Source organism: Crocodylus porosus, unplaced genomic scaffold (assembly GCF_001723895.1).
Source record: "Crocodylus porosus isolate Cpor-Errol unplaced genomic scaffold, CroPor_comp1, whole genome shotgun sequence".
NCBI lineage: Eukaryota > Metazoa > Chordata > Crocodylia > Crocodylidae > Crocodylus > Crocodylus porosus.
This window is the reverse complement of record NW_017728943.1, coordinates 18,659,747-18,684,366: the sequence shown is the minus strand read 5'-3', so window position 1 is coordinate 18,684,366 and position 24,620 is coordinate 18,659,747. Positions and strand designations below refer to the sequence as shown.

General features: G+C 42.0%; 1 protein-coding gene across 3 annotated transcripts in view; it reads right to left on the bottom strand.

Moving 5' to 3' along the window:
- The window catches only part of NME7 (NME/NM23 family member 7), a 144,020-nt gene that overhangs the window by 67,542 nt on the left and 51,858 nt on the right, over nt 1-24,620 (bottom strand). For all 3 annotated transcript variants that reach the window (XM_019548833.1, XM_019548831.1, XM_019548832.1), the window contains exons 3-7: nt 23,136-23,302; nt 16,425-16,535; nt 9,431-9,481; nt 6,607-6,814; nt 3,828-3,933 (exon numbers count right to left, since the gene is read on the bottom strand). In XM_019548833.1, the coding sequence (XP_019404378.1) occupies nt 3,828-3,933; nt 6,607-6,814; nt 9,431-9,481; nt 16,425-16,535; nt 23,136-23,302 (643 nt within the window). The remainder of the gene's footprint in view (nt 1-3,827; nt 3,934-6,606; nt 6,815-9,430; nt 9,482-16,424; nt 16,536-23,135; nt 23,303-24,620) is intronic.

Genomic DNA, 24,620 nt, shown 5'->3' with positions numbered 1-24,620 from the left:
TCAAAAATTGTTTGCTTTTGAATGGGAGGATCCAGATACTTTCCATAAAGCCCAACTCATGTGGACAGTTCTTCCACAAGGATTTATAGCAGCCCCCCATATTTTTGGACTTGCCCTTCAGAAGGACTTGGGGGAATGGAAGGGATCACACCCCGCATGCAGATGGCCAAGAGACACTAAAAGGGATAAGAATCACCTGATAGTTCATTAAAAGCGTAGCTGGAGCTTCACTGGGTAAAATGTCTTAAAACTCTTAACAGCCTGGCTCAGGCCCGTAGCTCTGTAACTTTCAAACTCAGTTTCAGGTATCTGCCAATTTTGCTGTGATAAAACTACTTTTTGTTGTCCCCCATCAAACATTTATAACTACATACAAACACAGTCCAAGCTACTGTTGATGTCAGTTCTGTAAGAGGAGAGTGTTGCTGTGTCTTGGCTTTATAGCAAAGATATCATCAGTAGCAGATACTATACAAGGCCTTGCAGAGGTAACTTTCTCTTTATCAGTAGCAAGTGCAAGATGCTTTCTTAAGAAAATGCTTTGTGTAGCAAACTGTCCTGATATCCCACTTGAGGAGCAAAAGGCCTGGAGACCACTATTGCCACATCCTATCCTTCTTCTTACACTTTTGTGACAGTCTATTGTGGGACCTACTGATGGCTTGAGGAAGATCTATGAAATATCAGGAGTGACAATATCTATTCTCTATATAAATAGTTTTACACATGAGAGTGGGGACATGTTATTAAACTTTGGATATTGCTCCTCTTTGTTCTCCTGCCCCTGAAGGCTGTGGACTGAAAACTGAATCATCTAGCTGTGGTCACACTTGAATATCAAGTATTAAAATAATTACGTGATGAGGGGACTCAACATTTCTCAGCACAGAGTGTATAATGTGATATCATTACAGTAAACAGAACTATAACTTAAATAGATTATTGCATTCAGCAAAGGTCTTTGTTCATTTACTATTTTATTTTAATTACCTCACTAATGTAATTCAGCTATAAACATGCACCCACTCTGGAAGAACTGCAAATTTAACCATAGTGCACACAGATCAGCAGACATCAAAAATGGTCATAATTATTTCCTGTCTATTACAGCCTGCTTGTCCAGCAGAGACTTTGTTACAGAATCTGATTGACACTCTATTGGAAGATTTATGTTTATTTGTTTGGGTTTTTTCTCCATTATTCTGAACTAATGGTGAATAAACCCTGCTGCTGGTGTCTCAAAATGGTACAGAGAATACACAAACTAAGGCAAAATACTGTGCACTCCTACAGTGTGTCCGATTCTGCAGACCCTTACGCTTCTAAATAATGATGTCAATGTGATTCACTTCTAGACTTAATCCCAAGTAACAATCAAGAGGTTTCTGCTAGTGAGCCACTCTGTAATAGCAGCCATAACAATCACATTCAATATTTTAGCAGGAGGGAGTAAATCAAAACATTCCACTACCCTGATATACAACTTTAGAAAAGGAAGTTACATGGAAAGAGGACATTAGAAAGAAGTTTAAAGGAGCAGTCAAAAACATAACAGGCATGCAAGCAGCTTGGAAGTTGTTTAAAAATACTATATTAGAGGCTTAGGAAAACTGTATTCCACAAATCAAAAGGGTACCAAGAAGACCAAAAAAACCCCTGCATGGTTTAACAGCAGAGTTAAGGAGGCCATTCAATGAAAAATGCATCCTTCAAAAAATGTAAGGCATGCCCAAATAAGGAAAACAGCAAAGCCCACAAACTCTGACAGGTAAAATGTAAAAGTGAAATAAGGCAGGCCAAATAAGGAGCTGAAAAGATAATAATAAAAGCTCTTAAAAACATACCAGAAGAAGGGAGCCAGCTACATGACCAGGATGTAAAAGGTGCACTCAGGGATGATAAGGCCATAGCAGAGAAGTTAAATAAGTTCTTTGCATTAGTATTTACTGCAGAAAATACTGGGGAAATTCTCATGCCAGATCAGTCCTTTCCAGTGGATAGGTCTGAAGAGTTAGACCATATTAAAGTGACAGCAGAAGATGTTTTAGAACAAATCAATAAACTAAATACTAGTAAGTCACCAGGATCAGGTGGTTTTCACCTGAGAGCTCTGAAGGAGCTCAAAGATGAAATTGCATGACTATGGGCAATAGACCATAACCTATTGCTACAATGGCCTCTGTGCTGGTGGACTAGTGATTTGGCAACATAACACTCATCTTCAAAAAAAGGCTCCAGATGTGATCCTGGGAACTACAGTCCAGTGAGTCTCACTTCCATGCCTGGCAAGTTGGTACAATATATAATAAAGAACAAAATCATCAGTCACATGGACAAATATAATCTGCTGGGGAGGAGTCAGCACGGTTTTTGTAAAGGGAAATTCTGCATCACCAATCTCTTGGAGTTCTTTGAGGGTGTTAATAAACACATGGAAAAGGGAGATCCAGCTGACTTTCAAAAAGGTTTCAACAAGGTCCCTCACCAAAAAAACCCGGCATTGTCACAGAACTGGAAGAAAGCTTCCATTTGTGGATTGAGAGCTGGTTAAAAGATTGGAAGTAAAGGGTACAGCTAAATAATTACTCTTCAGGATGGGGAGATGTCAAAAGTGCGGTCCAGCAGGGATCTGCTCTGGGCTCTATTTTGTTCAACATTTTCATCAATGACCTGGAAGTGGGGGTATACAGTGAAATCTCCAAGTTTGCGGATGACACCAAATTATGCCAGGTAATCAAGTCCCAGGCTGATGGCGAGGAGCTACAGAAAGATCTCACCAAGCTAAGCGAGTGGGGGAAAAAAGTGACAGATGAACTTCAAATGTTGACATGTGCAAGGTTATGTACCTGGGAAAAAATAACCTCAATGACCCATACACAGGGCTGGGTTATGAACTAGGTGTTCTGATGCATGACCTCCACTTGCAGGGAAGAACAACTCCAGTTCCCGAAACAAGGTCAGAAAACAGACCCTGAATTCTCTAAAAACATCAGCTTAGTGTGCAGTGGCAAACAAAAAGTCCATAAAATGCTGAGCATCATTAAGAATGGACTGGAAAACAAACAGAGATCATTATCATGCCATTATACAAATTGATGGTGCACTCACATCTTGAATACTGTGTGCAGTTCTGGTTCCAACACCTGAAAAAGCATAAAGTAGAACAAGAAAAGGTACAGAGAAGGGCAACCAATATGAGGGGTGTGGAGCAGATGCCATATCAAGAGAGACTAAAAGAATGCTAGGACTCTTCAGTTTGGAAAAGAAGTCTGAGGGGGAATATGTGAGAAGTCTATAAAAATCACAAAAGGTGTGGGTCAAATGAACAGGGAATTGTTGTTCACCAAATCCTGGAATACTAGAACTAGGGCATACCAACTGAAATTAGTAGGAGACAAGAGAAAGTAAAACTAACTAACATGAGAAACTAACAACAGAAACAAAAGTAATAAAATAATTTTTGCACAATCCATAGTTAACTTGCACAATTTATTGCCCAGGAGGTGGTAGAGGTACCACCAGACAGCACTGCCAGGATCAAAAATGGACAAGACACATTCATGGACAATAGATCTAGTAATACCTATTTAACAGAACAGTTGGAGATGTTTCCTCTGGCATCTCTAAACCAATAATGGTGGATGCCAGGGAGGGTAATGAATAGGGGACAGATCACTCTAGATCCAGCTGGGTCAGCACTCTCCCTCTAGCATCTACTACTGCTACTCTGAAACCAGGTACCAATCTAGACAGACCACTGGCCTGACCCAGTATGACATTTCTTATGTTTTTATGTTTCATTAAGGAATCAACCCCACAGTACATACCTTCATTAACAGCATGAGGTTTAATAATGCAACATGTACAATTTATAAATTTTGCACTATTGGCTGGTCCACGACCTCCACCTGAAGGAAAGAACAGCTCCAGTTCCTGAAAACAATTCCAAATGAAAATGTTTTAGCACTATTCAGTCAACGGTATGTCTCAGATCTTTAGTACAAGCAGTATTTTGAGACATCTTGAGTCATAAAAGACAGTCTAATTCATTTATTTGGGGCTGAGAATATTTTCTCTTTAAAATGTACCCTTTTCTCCCTAGCACCACTGCTACAGGCATATTTCCTGCCTTAGCTACATTTTGAACTATGCTGTTGCCCTAGTCAGGTCTCCTGACACCACTTCTTCCTACATTTCTGTATTTAGTTCAAAATTATTCTAACTTTCATATTACCCTACAAATCCATTCCCTTCTCTGCATCTTTAATCTCATTTCTTCTGACACTACATCTTCTTCCGTAAATGAATGGGTGAAATCCCCACTTAGCTCTTAATACAGCATGCACATACATACAAGATTAGTATGCACACTGGACCTCAATCCCTCCTCTGAGAATTCTTTTATTCTTAATAAGTAACAAAACTTGTTTGAATTTCTTGGCTGACTCCTCTTTCTTTAAATCTTCTCTACCTTTAATCTTTCTGAATTTGGGCTCTGACCTGGCCCAGATACCTGGGTAAATCAAGAGAATAGCTCTGCATCAACATAGTGTCCTCAAAGCCTGACATCCTGCAACACAAGTTCTTCCCAAGTCTTTTCCTAACTGTTGCTTTTGCCTTCTTTTATCACTGCTAGTTTCATGGCTTCTTCCACCTTCATCATCTACGGTAGTCAGAACAACCTGTGAGCAAACATTAGCTAATTTCCCTTGATATAGCCAATTAGACTATTAGCCATCTTCAGTGCAGAAATTCAATGGATTTCTTTTAAAAGGAAATAATAATAACCTGTAGACACTACCAAAATCATCAGATTTTTTACCTTGTATAACAGTCTCAGAGCTTCTTGAGTTGCCTCTCAGTTAAGTAGTAGTACGTTTCAGATACAATCGTGTCAAATTTAGATTTTCCCATGTTAGCTCAATGAGCTAAAGTTGAGAGTCGAGAAATCTCTTTCTCTGCCAGCGTACACTAGAAGGATAACAATACCATATTCTGGAGCCAAAGGCTGTGGCTAAGGATATCTGGCATGGGATTTTAGAGAAATAACCATCGATAAAAATGCTGTTCTAATGTGCCTGTTTAATTATTTTTAAAAAGACCATTCCTTGTTATATTTGGGTAATTACTTTGAAAAACCTAGCTGCTTTTTCTCTTTTTTTATTCCTGTGTAATTATTTTGCTAGACTTGCCTATAAATGTGTATCACTGTGTTCGCAAGGTTCTTTGGGTAGATGTGATATGTTTTATTAGACCAACAAAATAGCTGAAAAAAGTTCTTGATTTTTTAGCTCCAGGATAGAATTTCTATGCAAACCAGACAGACCTCAGGACAGCCAATATTCCAGATCTTAGGACACTGGGCTGTGTGAAGTGCCGTGTGGATGAGTGGTTGAATAACTGTCTCTTTACCTCACAGCTTGTGCTGCTGCACTAAGCAGCCTGACACTGGACCAAGGAAAAAGGAGAGGGGAAGAGACTGACTCTGCCCTCACCAACAGGCCACACATATACATATATCTCAGTTCTAGATCCTGCTCCACCTGGTTTAGATCATGCCCCCCACCATCCCTGATGAGTCCTCAGGCAAGTCCCTCAACCTCTCTCAATGGAGCCTGTCCCATTTTGTATAAGTAATTAAACATTTACTGGAGCAGGGACTTGAAGCTGAGTATCCCAGACCTGAGTATACCCCAGTGATCAGGACAAAGTTGTTCATCTCTCTTCTTGGTCCAGTAGTAAACTGCTTAGGTGGAAGGCAAACGAAGTAAGGAAACAAACAAACCATTCAGCCAACTAAAGTGCCCAGCAAACCTTCATACTGACCAAAATGCAATCTTTAGCCCCACAGTTGTAAACACAAATACCCATAACATGCAAATATCACTTATCATCATTTATACTTCAGTACTGGTAACACAGATCTATCTAGTTCCATAGCTTTTCCTAAGCATCACAGAAAATAGTAGATTGTAAACTGTTGATGTGAAATGACACCCTGTGTCTCACACCCCAATACAAAGCCACATAAAAAGCTACCTGAAATGAGTCACTCCTACTCAAAACACAGAACTATATCTATAGCAAACCTGGCTGAAGTTCAACGGGAGCTAGTGATTGTTCAGGATGATGCCAGAGAGATATGAGTTGTGGGTGATGGAGGGAAAGTAAGTAGCTGGGATGATGAAGGAGAATGCCTAAGTGGAGCACAGGTGGTACTGAATGATTTAGAACCCAATTTTCTTGCTTTTCAGGATTTAGAGTGATGGGCTATGAAGTCTACAGTATACAAAAGGACTTTATGTGTACTGCATACAGCAAATAATAGAAGGGCTAGATTCCTAGTCTTAGACAAATTTTTCAAGCGTAGTCTCTTCTAATCAGAGCAGAAGTGCACAGACAGGGTAGCATAAAGATAGCTTACTCTGCAGCTGTCTGCGCTGGAGATAAGACTTCTTTCTACAAATATAACTATGCAGAATGCATAAATCAGCACTACATTCAAATGAAAAAATAGCATTGGGATTTCTGTACCAACTGCAGCCCAATCACTGAATCGTGATACAACTCAGTAAATGAACAAAGTTAATATATTTAAAATCTTACTTGAGCTGCTGAAGCAATAGAGTCAGGGCCATGAGCTGCATTTCTTATACCATCTATTCCCAATGTGGCTCGAATACTATCTGGAGCTTCAGTCTGTGCCACACCAGAGTTTGCAGGTCCCAGTAACATCTTCCATTTAGACACAGCATCATCTCCTAAAATCTCCATGGCAACAATGGAACCACTTGTAATGAACTGGAGAAGCTCACTACAAAATACAGAGAGAAGGCAGTAATGAATTCTTCAGAAGGAAAAACACCACCAGCTCTGACCCCAGTGCACAAACCTCATCAATGCTGCAGCAAAAGTACATCAGTTCATAGTAAAAGTTGTAACACAAAGTGGTGGGTAGCACCAGACTTCAGAAGAATGCCCACAGACATGAGCAATGGTGGATGTCACGAGCGTACTCATTACTCAGAGTAGTGTATTTCCCAATCTGTTCCTTCCACATGAAGCTCCCATACAAGATTTGCACACAACCTGTTCATCTTCCTTACCAAGAATATATTCACATCAAAATTCCTATTCCCTACTCCACTATCAGAGGACTTGCATCTAACTCCTGTCCCTCACTAACATAGAAACAAAGGGCCTATTCTATCCTATTGGCTTTACTCTGAATTGAACATAACAACATAGTGAGGCAGCAAATAATACAATATGTATATTGTATGTCTTTTATATCTATAAAAGACTTGTATGTTATATTCTGTGTTTTTTTATATCTATATAATTATCCTCATATGTTTAGTACAGGCAATTTGCTCGATGCTGCAAAAAGATAAGGCACCTGAGGACTTTGGGATGTAAGAGCCAGAATGAGAAGACATCATACCGTTGGAAACACAAAGGAGAGAAAAGAAAGTGGTTTGTAGGTTTTTAATCAAAGTGATAACATTTTTGACAGTGTAGAAATCTTGAGATTTTGGGGAAGAGACTGATTTTGGGAGACTGTACAGATTGTATGGTTAAAAAACCCAAAATTGGGAGAGTTCAAACTTATTTCATTAAGTGTACCTTTATCGCTGGCCTTTTGAACATATGCAGTATGCCACAAGTTTTAATAACCTGTTCACATATTCTTAAGCTCTGTACAGCATAATGCTGTCACACAATGAATTAGAAAATTGCAAACATTTTTACTCAGTCATTTTAGGGTTACAGATTTATACATATGGGAGGCAATATCATTTCTGACAAGCTCCAAATGCTTTTTACAAAATATGAAATTAAACATCCTTTAATATTTCATTTTACTTCCTCAAGAAGTAATAATAGTTTTTCCTACTATTCAGTAGACTTTCATTAACTATCAAGTTTGCCAATTAAATCTGAGAGGACTGTTTATAAAGACACTATAATAAATCACTAATGAAATGCTAAAAGCAATCAGGTATGACAGTTAACATTTTTATTAGCATTTGGATATTTTTTTTGTTCTCTTACTACAATGCAAAGAAAAAATACTGTCCAGTAAATACCAGGCAGTCAGAGCTCTGGATGACAGACAAAATAAACACAGTGAATAGACAGCTCACAGTTTCTCAGATAACTGCCATTAGTTTAGCCAGCCATGAATAAAATTGCAAACAGAATTCTTGTTCATTTATGAACCTATCCAAGCAGATTAACTTGGGAAAGGAAAAAAGATGACAAGCTGAGTTCCTTGATGCTCTACAAAATGGTCAAATGTTTCCTTGGATCATTTCCTTTTCCATGGAAAGAAGGAAACCATCTCCACCTATTGCTGCCAGAAGAAACCTGCCAATTATACTCCTGAGGCTCAGGAACCCAAAGATCATCCTGAAATTGGGCCTTTAAAATTCCGTCATTACAACCTACAGTCCCTGCATGACAAAAAGTAGAAACCTTTGGGTTGACCTCACCCAGGTAAATTATGTAAGAGTTGTAAACCTAGATCTAGACTCAGGAATGTATGTCAAGCAACCTTGCCTTCATTGTGACCTCCTTTCATAGCCAAACAAATTCTAAATGTAGATCAACAAACAGCATTTACCTTACTTGAATGCAATGCCTCTGGAAACTCTTGCATGCATACACACACAAATTATTACTTGTTTAGCACAAGCAATATGTTCAATGCTGCATAAGCCACAAAGACAGGAAAAACCTTGCCTCGAACATGTTAAAAGGTAACAAAGACTGAGAAGACATGTGCTTGGAAAAATCCAGGAGTGGAAAGAGTGATTTGTTGTTTGAAGCTTCTTGGTATTATGGAACTCAGTATTTTAGAAGGGTGAATTTGTCTATATGCATATTCATTCAGTCACTTATGGAGAGATCAAGTATATAATGCATTCAATATATAAAGCAGTACAGAGACCCCATAGAGTTTTGCTTTTTGTTTAGGACTAGCCCTACAAGAGGGCATGCTTGCAAGCAAGAAATCACACTTTGGGGCATTTGCTGCCAAATCGGTATCCAAAACTGGTCATTCCACTCCAACTGTCACTGCCTGCAAGTCCCATTCTGTGCCTGAAGATGCTGCCTTCTAAATGTTGAGTCCCCTCCCCAGTTCAGACCATTTTCATTCCTCATAAGGTGGATGCATTCCTTGGAGCTTAATCAGCATTAGAAGGCTGTGGAGCCAGGTATCCATCAGCTGAGAGGTATAGTGCTCTAGGGAAAGCTGAATGAGGTTCCACGCAATACTTTACATGGGGCCCTTGCAAATCAAGACCAGGTCTGGGTTAGCCATTATCTTACAGTGTCACATAATAAAAGCTCACCATGATGTTTTCTCTCCTCCCCTCCCCCCCACAGTTAATGATCATATTAACCTAAAAAAATAAGTACCTACTTGTAAAAAGGCCTGGATTGATGGTCTACATAGAAATCCATTGCTTCTTTTCTAGAAGAGACCAAACAAACATGTAAGACATACATGAACAGTTCTTCACTAATATGCCTCTACAGTAGTTTCTTCCCAACAGTTTGTGGGTTTGCTTATGCCCGGAGGTAAAAGAGTCTGTATGCTTCCACATCTTTTACTATTGTTAGCACAACTGCTAATACTGTTTTTAGCCACATAAATAATCCTTCTAGTGTGAATCCTCCTACGCTCTTGGCTTTGATGATATTGTATAGCAAATCTGCCTTTCAAATTCACTGGCTCTTCCCATGTTCTGGTATTATGGAAAAGGCAAACAAGAGCATCAGAGTCACCTTCCTTATAATTGTAATAGACTGCCAATGTGGGCTCACCAGATTGGTGTGAGATACTTACCCTGGGCTAGAAGCAGTGCTGGTGAATTCTGAGCGATCCCAAGGGTGGAGCAGGAGAGCCCAGCCCTCTGGAAAAGGAGAAGCCAATTGAAAGAAGGGGTTTTCAGTCTCCTCATTCACATGGAAGGGGGGTGGCTGGAGTTGGGGGCCAGCCACGCTGAGCCCTGATTGGCCGGTTTGCAACCCAGGGAGGGACTGCCAGAAGGGATAAAAGCAGCAGCTGAACTGGCATGTGCGGGCTGCTGACAGTGACTCCAGGGAATGATGCAGGAAGACTAAGAAGAGCTGGGGAGAGCTGACCCAGCAGAGGAGCAGAGAGACCCCTCTGAAGAGCCTCGTAGGCCCCAAGAGAAGAAGGCAGAAGCAGTCAGCCATGCCTCCAGCCCTGCAGCAAAGAGAGAGCAGCAGCCAGGGCTTGGGGCAGGGAGCTGGTGCCCCAAGGCCCCATCGCAGTGGGCTGGACGTGCTGGGCATCTCGGAGGCTAGGGGTAGCAGTCGGCTCCCCACTCCACTGCAGAGAAGAAGCAGCGGCCAGGAGCAAGAAGGCATCCTTATCTGGAGCAGAGAGCTGGGCCGGTGAGTTGAGTAAACCCCTTACCTTTCCTGGGGAAGCAGGACAGCAGCAGGCAAGGCACTGGGATCCTGAGGAGCAGCAGAGCACCAGGACAAAGGTCCCTGGGAGCTCAGGCCACAGGCTGGCACTCAGAGCGGGACTGGCGAGCTGCGAGGTGTGTGGGGTGCCCAGCCAATCAACTGGAGCAAGGGTTTAGAGCAATGACTCCTGGGAGCTGCCTGTGCTGCTGACCCTCTGCCACTGACTGCTTCAGAGGGGACTCAGTCCTGTCCGTTATTCTGCAGCTGATTGTCATTGGATGGAGTCCCTGAGCTTTGTGCTTGGGTCATGCCGATTGCTGCAGGAGCCTACTCTGTTGCTTGTTGCTTGCCTTGTCAGCTGTCATGGAGGGTCACCCTTCAGCCTCTTTGGGGGGGTTGGGGTTTAATACAATTTGATTGCTGCAGACCAAAGAGCCTACACTGTTGCAGTCTGTCGCTTACTGGGAAGCCTGTTGGAGCTGCTGGAAGTGAACACCTTGCTTCCTTGTGGTAGCATCTCGGCAGTGGCTGAAAGCTGCCAGTTACCCTACCTGTGGTTCTTGAATCAAGGGTTGACTAATGCATTCTGGTTTGTTTTGTGATTCTGGTTATGCCATTTAAGTTCACTTGTAAATAACTTTTCCTATTATTCTTGTTTTGTAAATAAAGTGTAAATAGTTAAATTAGTTAAGTGTTAGACCTTCTTGGGACCACAGGCTGCTCTGTGGAGAGCAGGGGCCAGCTGGAAAGTAAAGTGGTGCTGGCCGGAAGCCTTGCCCCACTCTCACCACACCATCCGTGATACTGGGCAGGGGTGGCAACTATTGGGCTGCCACCTAGGTTACATAATGTTTGTTATTTTAGAGACTCGGGTTGGAAATACATTCATGATGATACACTACATATCTGCCCATAACTTTCTTACTGTAACTGGACTACTTCCCCAAACCCCTTTTTTGTCAGACTGGGTTATTAAGCCATAGAACTTTTTGCACCTTAGCTTCTGTTTGCAGATGCATCTGAATGCATTAAAGCTCTCCCAATTCTAGAAAAGAGGTGAAAATGAGGAAAAGGATGATTCACAGCAGTTTAGGGCTAGAAGGGACCTTGTGAAATCATTGGGTACATCCCCCCTGCTCTGGGCAGGAAAGATTGCTAGGGTCAAATAACCCCAGCAAGGTGTGCATCCAGTCTCCTTTTGAAGATCTCCAGGGTAAGTCACCCGCACTGGGAGTCTATTCCAGAGTCTGGTCACACAAACTGTGAAGAAGTTTTTCCTAATATCCAGTCTGAAACCTTCTATGAGTTTAACTTGCTCCTGGTTTGCCCCTGAGGTGTTTTGCTGAACAGTTGTTTGCTTAGCCCCTGATGCTCACCCCTGATATATCTGTAAGCTGCCACCAACCCCCACACCAAATCTTCTCTTTTCTAGGCTCAACAGTCCTGTATCTGTCCGCCTTTCCTCATATGACTTGCTCTTCAGGCTTCTAATCATACAAGTGACCCTTCACTGGACTCTCTCCACATCCTTGTTGAAGTGTGGCACCCAGAACAGGATGCAATAACTCCAGCTGCAGCCTCACCAATGCCGAGTAGAGCGAGAGAATCACTTCCTTGGTTTTGCTTGAGATGCATCAGTTGATGCATGCCTGGGTATTACTTGCTCTGCTAATGGCAGCATCACACTGGTGTCTCATATTCATTTTATGGTCAGTTATGATCCCCAGGTCCTTTTCGGACATGGTGCTAGTTAAAGTAGCACCACCAAGGTTGTAAATTTGTTGTGGATTTTTCCTCCCCAGATGAAGCACTTTACACTTCTCAGTGTTGATGGAAGAGGTGTTTTCCCCCACTACCTTTCCACTTGGAAACTTGCTATGGCCTTACATTTTCCCTATGGGAACACACTAATTGCCACATATGGGGTTTTTACACCTGTCTGCACTACTGTACTGAAGCAATCCCCAAGCTTACAAAGTAAATAAGCTAGTCTAACAGCATGTCAACGCTGAAGTGACTAGCTAGCTCAGGTACTACTAGAGATATAACTAGCATTATGGAGATCAGTATATGCTAGCCAGTTAAGTATCTACTCAACTTCTTAGGCAATCTGCAGCCCATGCTGTGAACTGTTCCACTATGTCAATACTGTCAGTGGTACCAGAGGGAGTTAGTTGGTTCTACAAGCTGCACTGAATGTACTGTGGACTTCAGTTCTACCAGCCAGTGATTTTCTTACAACAGCATCAGCTAGAGCTAGCAACCTCCTTCCCTCCTTGCTTTGAGGTGTATGCTCTGTAACTGCTGCACGATGCAAGTTGATTCCACTAGGACTTCTTCACATAGAGTAGCTACCAAATTCATAAGGGATGTTAAAGTGCTCTGCTACATCCCAAATCCAATTTAACAGGTTTAGGTTTTAAATTGTAATGGGTGTTGGTTTGTTCTGAACCCTGGAGAGCAGCCCATTATGAAGCTGTGATACAGAGAAATCCAAACTCCTGGAAAGGGGAGCAACTGCTGTGGTGAAGCAGCGTAGCTCCAAGCTCATGGCCTAGGTGCAGAGTTCACCATTAAGTTAAAGAGTTGCAGTGAAGATTACTCGGTGAGGAAAGGTCAGCAAGCCAAATGCCAGTTACAAAAGCCTCAAGTACCAATGGGGGAAAACAAGGTTGAAGTTTCCAAACACTGTTCTCTAAAATGTGTGGGTTTCACCACAATTCACTCACTTCTAGCAGCTCTTGATCTAATGCACTATCCTGGCCTTCACAAATGATCGTTTCTAACATCAGCCGGCAAATTCTCTTCAGTGTACAACATGCCTGTCTGTAAATTACCCTCTACAAAGACAGGGAAGGAGGAGAAAGATCACATCAGACACTTGCACTTACACATGAGTCCAGTGGCTCTCAACCTTCTTTAAGACTTGAGGCACCCCTCAGAAAAATGCCAGCTCTTTTGTGTTTCGACTACAGAAAAATAATAGGACAATACTTCTGTTGCAAAGAATTCAGAAAGACCACAACAGATCAGGAGGTTTTTAACACTATGGAAATCTCTAGGTTTACATGTGAATCATGTTTACACATGTAACACTGCTAACATTGCACAGCACCTTTGAAAGGCTCTCCCACCACCCTCGTTGAGAATCACTGGCACAGTTCCCGAGTCTAATATTCCAGTCCTTACTCAAAGTAGAGGAATAATTTCTGTATAGCGACCCATATATTTGAAAAAGTTCATTTCTATCACTCTTCGTGTATCTGTAAACAGATCATAATTTTCTCCCGTGTTAGTCAGAATTATTTGCTGAGGAATTTTTAACCTGTAGGTTGTAGTTCACAAAGTAATAGACATTCAAAATTTGAGTTTTTTTGATCAGAAATGCAGGCTACAAGGTACATTTCTGCTTACTAAGGGAGGGAACTGAAGGTTTTTCCTAAAATGAAATAAAACCCACTTCCCACAAATATTCTAAAATACATGTTCAGAATCCACTGTTTCAGCAAAACTTCCTTCCAGTAAGCGCACTGACTAAAATATTCATGGAAAGCAAACTGCAAAAGGGTATGAAGACAGTCTTAAGCAATATCATTTATAAACCTGAACAAATATTTGTGAACAGTTAAACCACACATATCCCTGGCTCCAATGCTTAGTCAAGGAAAATTGTTATTGCAGTAATTACAAAACTGGACTGGCTGTCCAAAATCTAACCCCCTTCTGCATTTAGTCTCAGCAGAGCTGGACTCATAGAGCACTGAAAGCAGGATTTATCTTGAATAGTGGGTTGGACTGAGGCATGATTAACTGAGGAGACAGAAGAACTGGCCTTTCACAGCACATGTCTGACTTTTCTTTCATACCTAAGCAATGTTTTTTTACAGGTGGTGTGAATCAAGTTAACAGAGTTTTCCAGGCAAATGTCAGCAATAATCCCCTTTAAAGAAAGCAGCAGATGCCAATGCTACTCTGGACAAATAAGCGTACAGGGAACCATGGCACTCGGCTTGTGACAATAATTCAGTGCTACCATTAGAATTATGATGCATTATCATGGATTAACATAGAAGGCCCCATAAAAACTCCATATTATCAAGTCACCATTTATATATTGAGCCATTAAATATTATAGTCTAATGAGGTGCTAGGTAATGATTAATCATTATTAGGGCTGTCAATTAATGACAGTTAACACGTGCGATTAATGTGTTCATTCATTTTTGCATTGTTTTTTTTAACATGTGTTAAGCGCTCCAGGTGCTAGGGGGAAAAGCAGCACCTCTCCTGTTGCTGCTGCCGGCTGCACATACATATGGCCAGCAAGCAGCCAAGCAGGGTCCTGGGAGCAGATTCAGCAGCTGGATGGGGAGCAGAGGTTGGAGGTCTTGGGGACTGTCTAGGGTGTGTGTACATGTGTGTGTGTGGGGGGGTGCCTTCCAGCGCTGGGAGAACCTATCCAAGCACTGGGGCTGTGGCAGGACAGGGTGAGGTGCCTGCCCCTCCAACAGGGGAATGGTGGGGGGAGGCCCTTTGAGGGCAGCAAGGGCCAGGCAGCCCCAAGCAATGCTGCTGGGGGGGTGCAGGGGGCTGCAGGTCAGGAGTGGGGGACACCAGCAGTGCTGGGGTGGGGGGAAGAATTCTATTATTGTTTTAATTGCAATTCTAACCGTGCAGTTAACACAACTAGTTTTTTTAATCTCTCAATTAATTTTGATTAATTTTTAAAAATTCTTTGACAGCCCTACACAGGCAGGGAGTCACTTATAAAGTAAAAGGAGTTTAAATCTCATCTCAACCTTTAGGATTTCTTTTCCTCAAAGTAAGCCATATCCAAAACAAAGATGTACCTCAAACCTTCAATCATAGAACAAATCCACCCACAGAAATAAGGAGGAGCCTACTACTTCAGGACAAAGCGAGTGAAAAGACGGAATACCAAACCACAGAATAGTTTGCATTTATTAAGAGCAGACTGAATGGCTAGAAAAGATCCCACAAAGATACCCGAAAGCCTGGATGTAGATTCGGGTGGAGGCAAGGGGTTCTGTATTAGATACATGACTATTTGTAAACTACAATGGTAGGGTCAGGTGCAGTAGCAGACAGCATCATGTGATCACAGAGAGAGGCAGCCATGTGCTATGCTACCACTGCCTAGGAGGACCAAAAAACTTTAAGGTAGGGGAATACCTCTTTGTGGCATATGGGAAACACAAGACTTAGAGTAGGACTCTTGGAAAGATGGAATATTTAAAGATAAGGTGATTTTTCTGCTCAGGGGTGATGTGTAGATAGGTGTGGCATAACCACAGTAGAGTAGCCATGCAAGGATCCTGGCAAACCCCTTTGTGGTAGATCCACCAAATCCATTCTTTCCCCAGCTAGCCTTCTCTGGCCACCAGTGGCCAGGCATCCGAGAGACATTCATACCAAGGGAGCAGAAGCCACGTACAGGTCAGCCCTGCCCTTGCCCTCAGCAGAGCCACACAGATTGCGCTGTCTCTAAGGACTTCCACAGCAGCTGCAGAAGGTGGCAAGGTTGGTTCTAGGCACACAGACTAAAATTGTGGATTTATCGTAAGGCAACAAATTAATCAACTTGAGACAACTGTACCATAATTAGTAATCAAGCTTGCATTAGGCAACTGGGTAATTAAAAGTGGAGGCAAAGAAATGTCTTACTAGCAAGCATCATCTGAGTGCTGAATTTATAAGAATGACCTCTATTTTTATTCAAGCACACATTATATATTTACACACTTGCAGTAAGCCCAATGACATTTGCACAGGACTTTTTCATTACCTAGACACTGTAAGGTCTCTACATTGTCATTATGAAACAGATTACTGCTTTCTTTATTACTCGGTAGTATCAATTTAATATGCTGAACAACATGGAATAACTAGGAAAACACAGTGAAATTAAAAAAAGTAATATTCCAGTCCTACAGTAAAAGTTCATAGAGCCTTACCGTGAAAGCACCATCATTTTGGCCTTGGTTATTGTAAACCCGGCATTAATAATGATATCAATTAGCTCTCCAATCCTGGGTGCTGCATCAGGCTTAATCAAAGCCAGTGTTCTGAAAAAGAGAACATTGCATTTGCCACAAAACAACCAGTCCAAGGTAAGGATTACACTTAAAGAAAACACCATCACACAAAAAGATATCCAATCAGTTATCCAAATAGCTCTGCCTCAGTTTTCCATGACCTCCCATCTTGTATGTGTGGTAAAAACATTTTCATTCCTTCCTTCATACCATTTGCCTAAGGGATGGTCAGCAACCTCTATGGGCTCTCTGTCTCTAGGTCCCAGTGTGTAATCTAAAATGTCTGCAAGTCTCAGAAGTAAGTCCTTTTTACATTTGAAACTCCACAGATCTTTGGGAGTACTGTCCTGGATGTAGTTGTTGTTTACTATGAGATATAACACCACAATTTTCCTGTGCATGCATAGCACTTGAGATAGACAGAAGTGGCCGTTTATATGCAAACTTACTTCAATTTTTAAAAAGTGTAACAAGCCAGAGGCTTTTTTCATCATATTCCCTGCCTCCACCCTGCCACAGTACAACCATTTTGTTTAGTTTATTTCTTCCTCTTCCTTCTTAGTCACCCTGCTCCTAATTAAGGACCCAATCAAAATGCCCATAGCCTATCTACATTGAAATCTTCCTCCAAAATTGTTTTTTCTGAAATGCTCATAAAGAGATTATTCTTATAACAACATCTCAGGGCTCTGACTGAGGTTGAGGTATCACTGTGCAAACATGTAAGATACAGCCAATGTCCCAAAAAAGCTTACCAGATAAGAAGCCAGGACAAAGGGTAAGAAGAAACAAGTCAGCATCCCCATTTTACTGACTTTGAACTTGATAGCAAGGGAGTTAAAAGAAAAACGAAAAACGCAGCACCCTCATCTCTCGCTTTCTAAATACATATTCCCTGAAATTATCTTTCAGGCTACTAAATTCTTCAGGTCAAAGGCTGCTTTTTTTACCATTGTTTTGTACAGTGCTAAGCACACCTCTCAGCACTAAGCACATTATTAATCATAAATAATAAGCACAAAAGCTTATAAAGGCTATGAAAAACATTTTGCATATGCGTTTCTTTGGGTGGTAAGTCAGCAAACATGCTCACCCTGCAAGCCAACAGACGATTTACCTAACTGTCTGTCCCACAACTATGCAGGATACTATGATATTCCAGAGGAGTTTATCCTTTAATCTGTTTCCAGTAACAAAGGATATGCAAGGCCAAATGTTTCCCTTATTGTGGTGCCTCTAATAAGAAAAAACAAAGGCTGCACTTTTGTTTTTTATTTTCTAGCCTGCTGGGGAAGAGAACCTTTATGACCACCAGCTTGTTCTAACTGGCAGTACAGCACACTGAATTTAGGGGAAATGGACAAAATGCCATTCCACTTGTTCTTATCCTGAGAATCAACACTTCCCACAGCTTATCACTCAGTGACTTTATAGTAAGTGGGAAGGGAGAGAGTGGGAAAAGGAAACAAGAAGGAGGAGGTGGAAACATATCTGACATTTTGGGTGGAGTGGAGAGGGAACCAGAGCTGAGCTTCAGAGTTCAGAAATAAATCTGAACTCCCCCAAGCCTAAGGGTTACTCAGATCTGTGGATCAAACAAGACCCAGGTCTAAGAGAAATTGTAAATTAAATAAATAAGACTGACCCAGGCAATGTAGTTTGAAGGAGAATTTCACTTAAACTCAAAGTTAGCATTTTCTTTAGGAAGGTTTTTTTGTTCTGCAGGTTCTTGGAGAGAGGTTGTTCAATCCGGAAATCACGTAATTTACTTTGCTAATTTCAAGTTTAGAGAAGAGATCCTTAAGTGTTAGCGGTATGCAGTGAAATACTGTATATGGAAGCAATTAATTTAAAGGCCAGCAGTACAAACTAAAATGAGCATCTGCTGGTAGGGTTTTTTTCCAGCACTGACTTATAGAATTCAACATTTTCAGCGAGCGTTTCATGGAGGTGTGCAGAAAAAAAGTGTTATAAATCAGAATGCTGAGGTTCATTTCTGAGATTAGATTTTGATTCATAAGACCTACTTCAAGATTTAGTCATACGTTTTAGGGTTTTTACATGTCTGTCTCCCCCAAGTGTATTTCTGAATGGTTATGGCTAGGAACAGAGGAAAAGGAATTCAAATTAGGCTTAACTGCTTTATACTGTACAGTCAGTCTGAATGTAAGTTTTTGTGGACACTAGGAAAAGGGGAACAGTGGCTAAGCAGAGGATAGATACAGGTGCAATACATGAAAAACAATACAAAGTGTAGTCAGGAGCATGAAATGCATTTATTTTAAATTTAAGAACTTTTACAAGTACAGTACCTTAAGTTTTGTATGGGAAGAAATACTGGCTATGGTATAGGCCTGGAAACACACCAATGACTTCCCAAATGAATAAAATCTCCCAGTGTGTCTGGTTTACTGTGAGCATGCTAATAATTTTTCAAACACCAGTTATGGTAACTGAATGTATTAAAAGACATATTCTGTTTAAGGACACACTTGTAAGAAAAAACTTTTACTTAGCAGTATAAGTCACCTAAGATCACAAGTGAATCATTTGAAGTGGTGGCGGACAAGGGGGAATAGGAGGAAGGCAAATCTCTTTTTTTCCCCGTGAATTGTGGTCACCATGTGAATTTCACAGAATTTTGCCTTTACTTATGTGACCTCTGCAATTTTTATAGTTTGCACAGACCATATGCATAGTTTCCCAGATGATGGGAAGGGCAGAGGTGTGGGGGAGCATTTTGAGAGTCAAATGGTATAGAACAACAGAAATAAATTGGGACAGAGGAAAGAGCAAGAGAGAGCAAGAGAGGTGTATGAACTGAAGCTGTTTTAAAGTAATCTTTTGGAACTAGCTAGATTTCAACTTACCAGTGTCTCTAGAAAGACTGATGTTACTGCAATTACAATCAGATAAGGGATTCTGTAAAAACTGGCCTCTTTTCACACATCAGTTGTATTCCCAGCATATACCTGGAGTCACATTTGCTCACTGTATTTACAAAAGCAAAACCCCCAGTTTCAGAAGGCTGGAGGTGCACATGTCACCCTCCCTTGCAAAAACAGCCTGAGTTTTGCACGTGCATCTCCACTGACCCAAGCACAGTCTCACATTTGAAAAATCCTGCCTGAACATCTCATCCTTAACTAGGCAACCTGCTATGAACTTAAGGGTGTTATGAACCACCCAGATATTAATGAACTAGGTTCACTGAATCACAGAAAATTAAGGTTGGAAGGGACAGGAGGTCATCTAGTCCAACTCCCTGCTCAAAGTAGGACCAGCAACAACTAGATCATCCTAGCCAGAGTTTAGTCTAGCCAGCTTTTAAAAGCCTCCAAGGGCAGAGCTTCTACCTCCTCTCTGGGCAGCCGGTTCCAGTGCTTTACTATCCTCCTAGCAAGAAAATTTTCCTAATATCCAACCAAAACCTCCCTTGCTGCAACTTGAGACCATTGCTCCTTGTTCTGTCAGCTGCTACTACTGAGCCATCCTCTTTTGAACCAACTTTCAGGTAGTTAAAGGCTGCCATCAAATCCCCACTTCAGTCTTCTCTTCTACAAACTAAATAAGCTCAGTTCCCTTAGCTTCTCGTAAGTCATGACTCCTAGCCCCCAATCATTTTCACTGACCTCCACTGGACTCTCTCCAATTTGTCCACATCCTTTTGGTCGTGGGGGGCCCAAAACTGAACACAGTACTCCAGATGTGGTCTCACCAGTGCTGAATAGAGAGGAATAATCACTTCCCTTGATCTGCTGGCAACACTCCTACCAATGCAGCCCAGTATGCCGTTAGCCTTCTTGGCATCAGCCTTCTTGGCATCAAAGACACACTGCTAGGTCATATTCAGCTTACTGTCCACTGTAACCCCAAATCCTTTTCTGCAGAGCTGCTGCCCAGCCAGGCAGCCCCCAGCCGGTACCAGTACATGGGATCAGTTTAATCCAAAGCGCAGGACTTTGCACTAGTCCTTATTTAACCTTATGAGATTTCTTTTGGTCCAATCCTCCAACTTGTCTAGGCCTCTCTGAATCCTAACCCTACTCTCCAACGTATCTACTATTTCCCCAGCTTGGTGTCATCAGCAAACTTGCTGAGGGTACACTTTATGCCATCTTCCATCTCATTGATGAAGATATTGAAAAAAAACAGCCTCAGGACTGACCCCTGGAGCACTTCATTTGACACTGGCTGCCAACTAGACCTCAAGCCACTGACTACTAGGCTCTGAGCCCAATGATCCATGCAGTTTTCTATCCACCTTATACTCCATTCATCCAACCTGTACTTTCTTAGCATGCCTGCGAGACAGTACTGTACCAGGACGTTAGTATTGCCACTTCATTATCTGGCAAAGTTATAACAATGCACCCACACACTAGCTCTTGTACCAATGCCGGTACATCAGGAAATATTTACACCCTTAATCAAAACAATTACATCAGTGCAAGGGTTGTAGACAGGGCAGGCCTGAGAGGCTTGTGCAGACTCACAAAGAGATGACTGGGAATGGGAATACACCTCAGGAGTTCTGAACTGCAAATTCTCTCACACTGTTTTCCCTCCTGTTCCACCTCCAAACAGTAGCCAACATGCCCAGAGGCCCCATTTAAGAAGATTATTCCTGAAGTATTGGTGGCAATGCTTTTAAATGATGAGGCAGCATCTTAACTTCATCAGGCCTTTCAATTTCATCAATGTATTTTGCTATTGTCTGGATTAAAATGTTAAATTTAAAGTCTTACCTAGGTCTGGTTAGAGATCTCTGAAAGCAAACCAACTCCAAGCCAGTTTGGTGACAAGGAGAAAATGAAATGAGGCTCTCTGGAATTTGGAACAGCAATCAAAGAACAATGCTCAATGTTCTTTCTGAAGGTTTTGAGCTAAACTCTGGTCTGGGTTACCTAGTTATATATGTAGTGTAACACAACTTAAGTCAATTCAGATTTATCCCAGTGTAAGCTACAGAAAAAGTCTGGCCTAAGTTATTAAGATCTCTCACTTGTGTTGTTTTTCTCTGGGATGGGCTTTTGGCAAATGTGGCAGCCAGAGAAGGTCTCTTTGGTTACACCGCCACAGCCGAAATGAATTTGAGCTAATATAAGGGACCAGGTCTTCACTCCCAGGTGGTCTCTCCACACCCCATTTCCTTCCCACTTCCTGTCTTATGGGAAGAGCAATAGAAAACGGGTACAAGCCTCCCCCTCCCCTTTCTGCTGTACAGTACATATCAAACGATGAGTAGATGCTGTCAGATCACAAGGCCTGGGCTTCCCTCCCAGAAGTCCAGATGTTCTCAAAATTTATGCACAATACTTGCCAACATAATTCTGCCCCAGGCTGCAACCATGCCATCTCACTGTAATCATAGTATCATAGTATTTAGGGTCAGAAGGGACCTAAACAGATCATCAGGTCCAACCCCCTGCCCCAGGCAGGAATGGGTGCCAGGATCATATCACCCCAGCCAACTGGATCTTGTAATCAACTGGATCTCATAAAAGCATTGTGTAACTGCATGTCAGTGGGTTTACACAGCTGTAGCAAGGCTGGACTGTTCCCCAAGCAAGTTTATCCCATGACTCTTTAATCCAAAATGCATTTAATCCCTGGAGCAAGGACTAGAACCCAGATCTCTCACATCCCAGGGGAGCGTCCTTATTACTAGGCTACAGAGTCACACTCCCTCCTGCCTGCTGTCTCACTGGCCTCATTAATCTTGCTGCACAATGATACAGTTTCAACAAACTGGGTGGAAAATAGTATCAGCCCAACCCAGCCTCTAATTTGGCAGTTTACCATGCTCCTGGGAGGAGTGTGGAGAAATGTGGGTTCCCAACCCTCAGGCTAAACAGGGCCTAGAACCCAGTTTTCCCACTTCAAAAGTGCTTGTCACTGCTCTATTACATGAAAGGTACATAGCTAGGAGCCTCTTTTTCATCTCTCTGTGTTTACAGTCATGGCTACTGTGCTTTGTGCTGAACTCAGTGATATTAGTGTCGGCCATAGTCTCAGACCAGGTGCCTCAGATGAGACAAACACAGGACTGCCTAAGTTTATCAGGCATCAGATAGGTGATGACACACTCAACACAGCCAAAATGGCAGCTGTCCTGGAAATGCTCAGTAGCAGCACCTTAACCACTTAAGTAACTTAAATGGAAAACATAAGTGCCTAGAGACTCTCAGGTGCCTACACAGCTGATCGGGGGTTTTGTGGCTTGCACTCTGGAACCTGGGTGCCCATGCTCCCCTAAAGTTATATTTTAGGCACCAAGGTTCTTCTGTGGATGTGGCTGGATCCAAGTCTCTTTCCCCAGAACTGGAGGAAAGAACAGTTAAGGCCTAAGGTAAAGAGTTTGGGGGGTTTTAACAGTTAAGAGGAAAGATCAGAGATTTGACTACAGGGATGGGTTGCTTTCTCTTCCCTTTCAGCTATCAAAGCTTAAGAGCCCCTCACCTCAGAGGCAGAATAACACTAAACCCATTTCTTGCCCTCCCCTCCCTTTTAGCATCAATTACAGAAATTCTGATTCCTCCAGCCAAATGCAACCACTTGAACAAACTTGCTCACGTGATGTTCTCAGGTAGCAAATAAAGCAAAATTTCAAAAACTGCATTTTCCTACCTTTCCTTGCGGCTGCCCAGCTTGCGGGCTGTATACTGGTCCCCATAGTCAACTAGGGAAAGGTGTCGGGAAAACACAGTAACTTTGTTGCCTATGAACAAATCCTCAAGGTGTAAGCCATCGTATTTAGTGCGCTTCAGAAAGGTGCGATGGTTCTTCACGTCATACTGCAGAGAAAGACATAGTCACCAAACAGCAGGAGCAGGTAAGTCAGCTGTGAGCAGATTTAAAATAAATTCTCTTCTATTTTGGGAAGTCTCAAAAATATTATGGACTCCGCGGATGCTCAAAAGATGAAGCCAATATTATGAATTTGTTCCACTTTAACTCTCTCTCCCTTGGGCTGACAAGTATCTAAGACATTTTGTGTTTCATTACTTGCTTGTGTTATTTTAAGTTGCAATAACTGCTCCTGATGCCTCCTGAGTATCTCAGTCCAATCTGAATTACAGGGAGTTTCAGTGACATTTTCCTCAGGAAAATCACACTGTTCCAGACTGATAGGCCATGCCAGAACTGCTTGCAACATGCTGTAACAGGTATCTTCGGGGCATCATTTCAATGATACTAAACTAACCGTTTGTACTATACATGAGTCAAAATTAGACACAAATGGCTGGTCTAAACAGTGGGTTTGAAACACTGGCTACCTAGAACCACAGGCTGAATTCTGAGCTTTGTCAGCTCAACTCTTCATCTTTCTCAGAAAGGTGCAAGACGTTTCATGCAGTTTACTAGGTAGGCTAGCCAAGTATTAGAGGAAATCTTAAAAACAACAGGTTCCTTTGACTGCATGTAGATACTAACACTTTCAAGGCATTTACGAAAAGAAGGGTTTGTCCTCACTTAAAACTTTCTCTTCCCAATACTGTGTTATGTACTGCCCTTCTCCACAGTGCTTTAGTAGTGTTAAAATAGAAAACCTGTTCCCCTTCCCTTCCTGCACCCTCCCTGCCTCAAAGTTTTGGCCTTTTTTCTTTCAGATGCAAAATTAATCTTTTGGATGTTACAAGCCATTTGGGTACATTTCTCCCTTGTGTTCATCATGAATGGAAGCATTAGAAATCCCTCAGGACAGCCTGCTCTCACGTGATACACAGCCCCATTCTTTATACTGCAAAACGCATGAACAGTTCCAATAAGCACCCATTTTTGGAGGGGCTGCAAGCCCTCCCCAGACTCTGGAGCTCTTGATATTTCCCCATCAGGAGTCAGAATAAAGCTTCTTTTTCCTTTTTCATGTATGTTCTGATTTCATATCCTGTGTTCAAATACACGAGCTGAAGAATTTTATCATTTTTATGATGAAAGCACCGGAAATGTGGGGCCCCTGCAAGATTCTCTGGGCAATCTGGTGGTTGCACCAGAGGAGAAAGCAGACCTCTTTAACCAATTCTTCACCTCTGTTTTCTTGTGCAGGGACTGGGACTTCCCCACTGTGATGCCAGACGGACTCGAGGGGAACGCCTCCAGACCTCAGGTTGG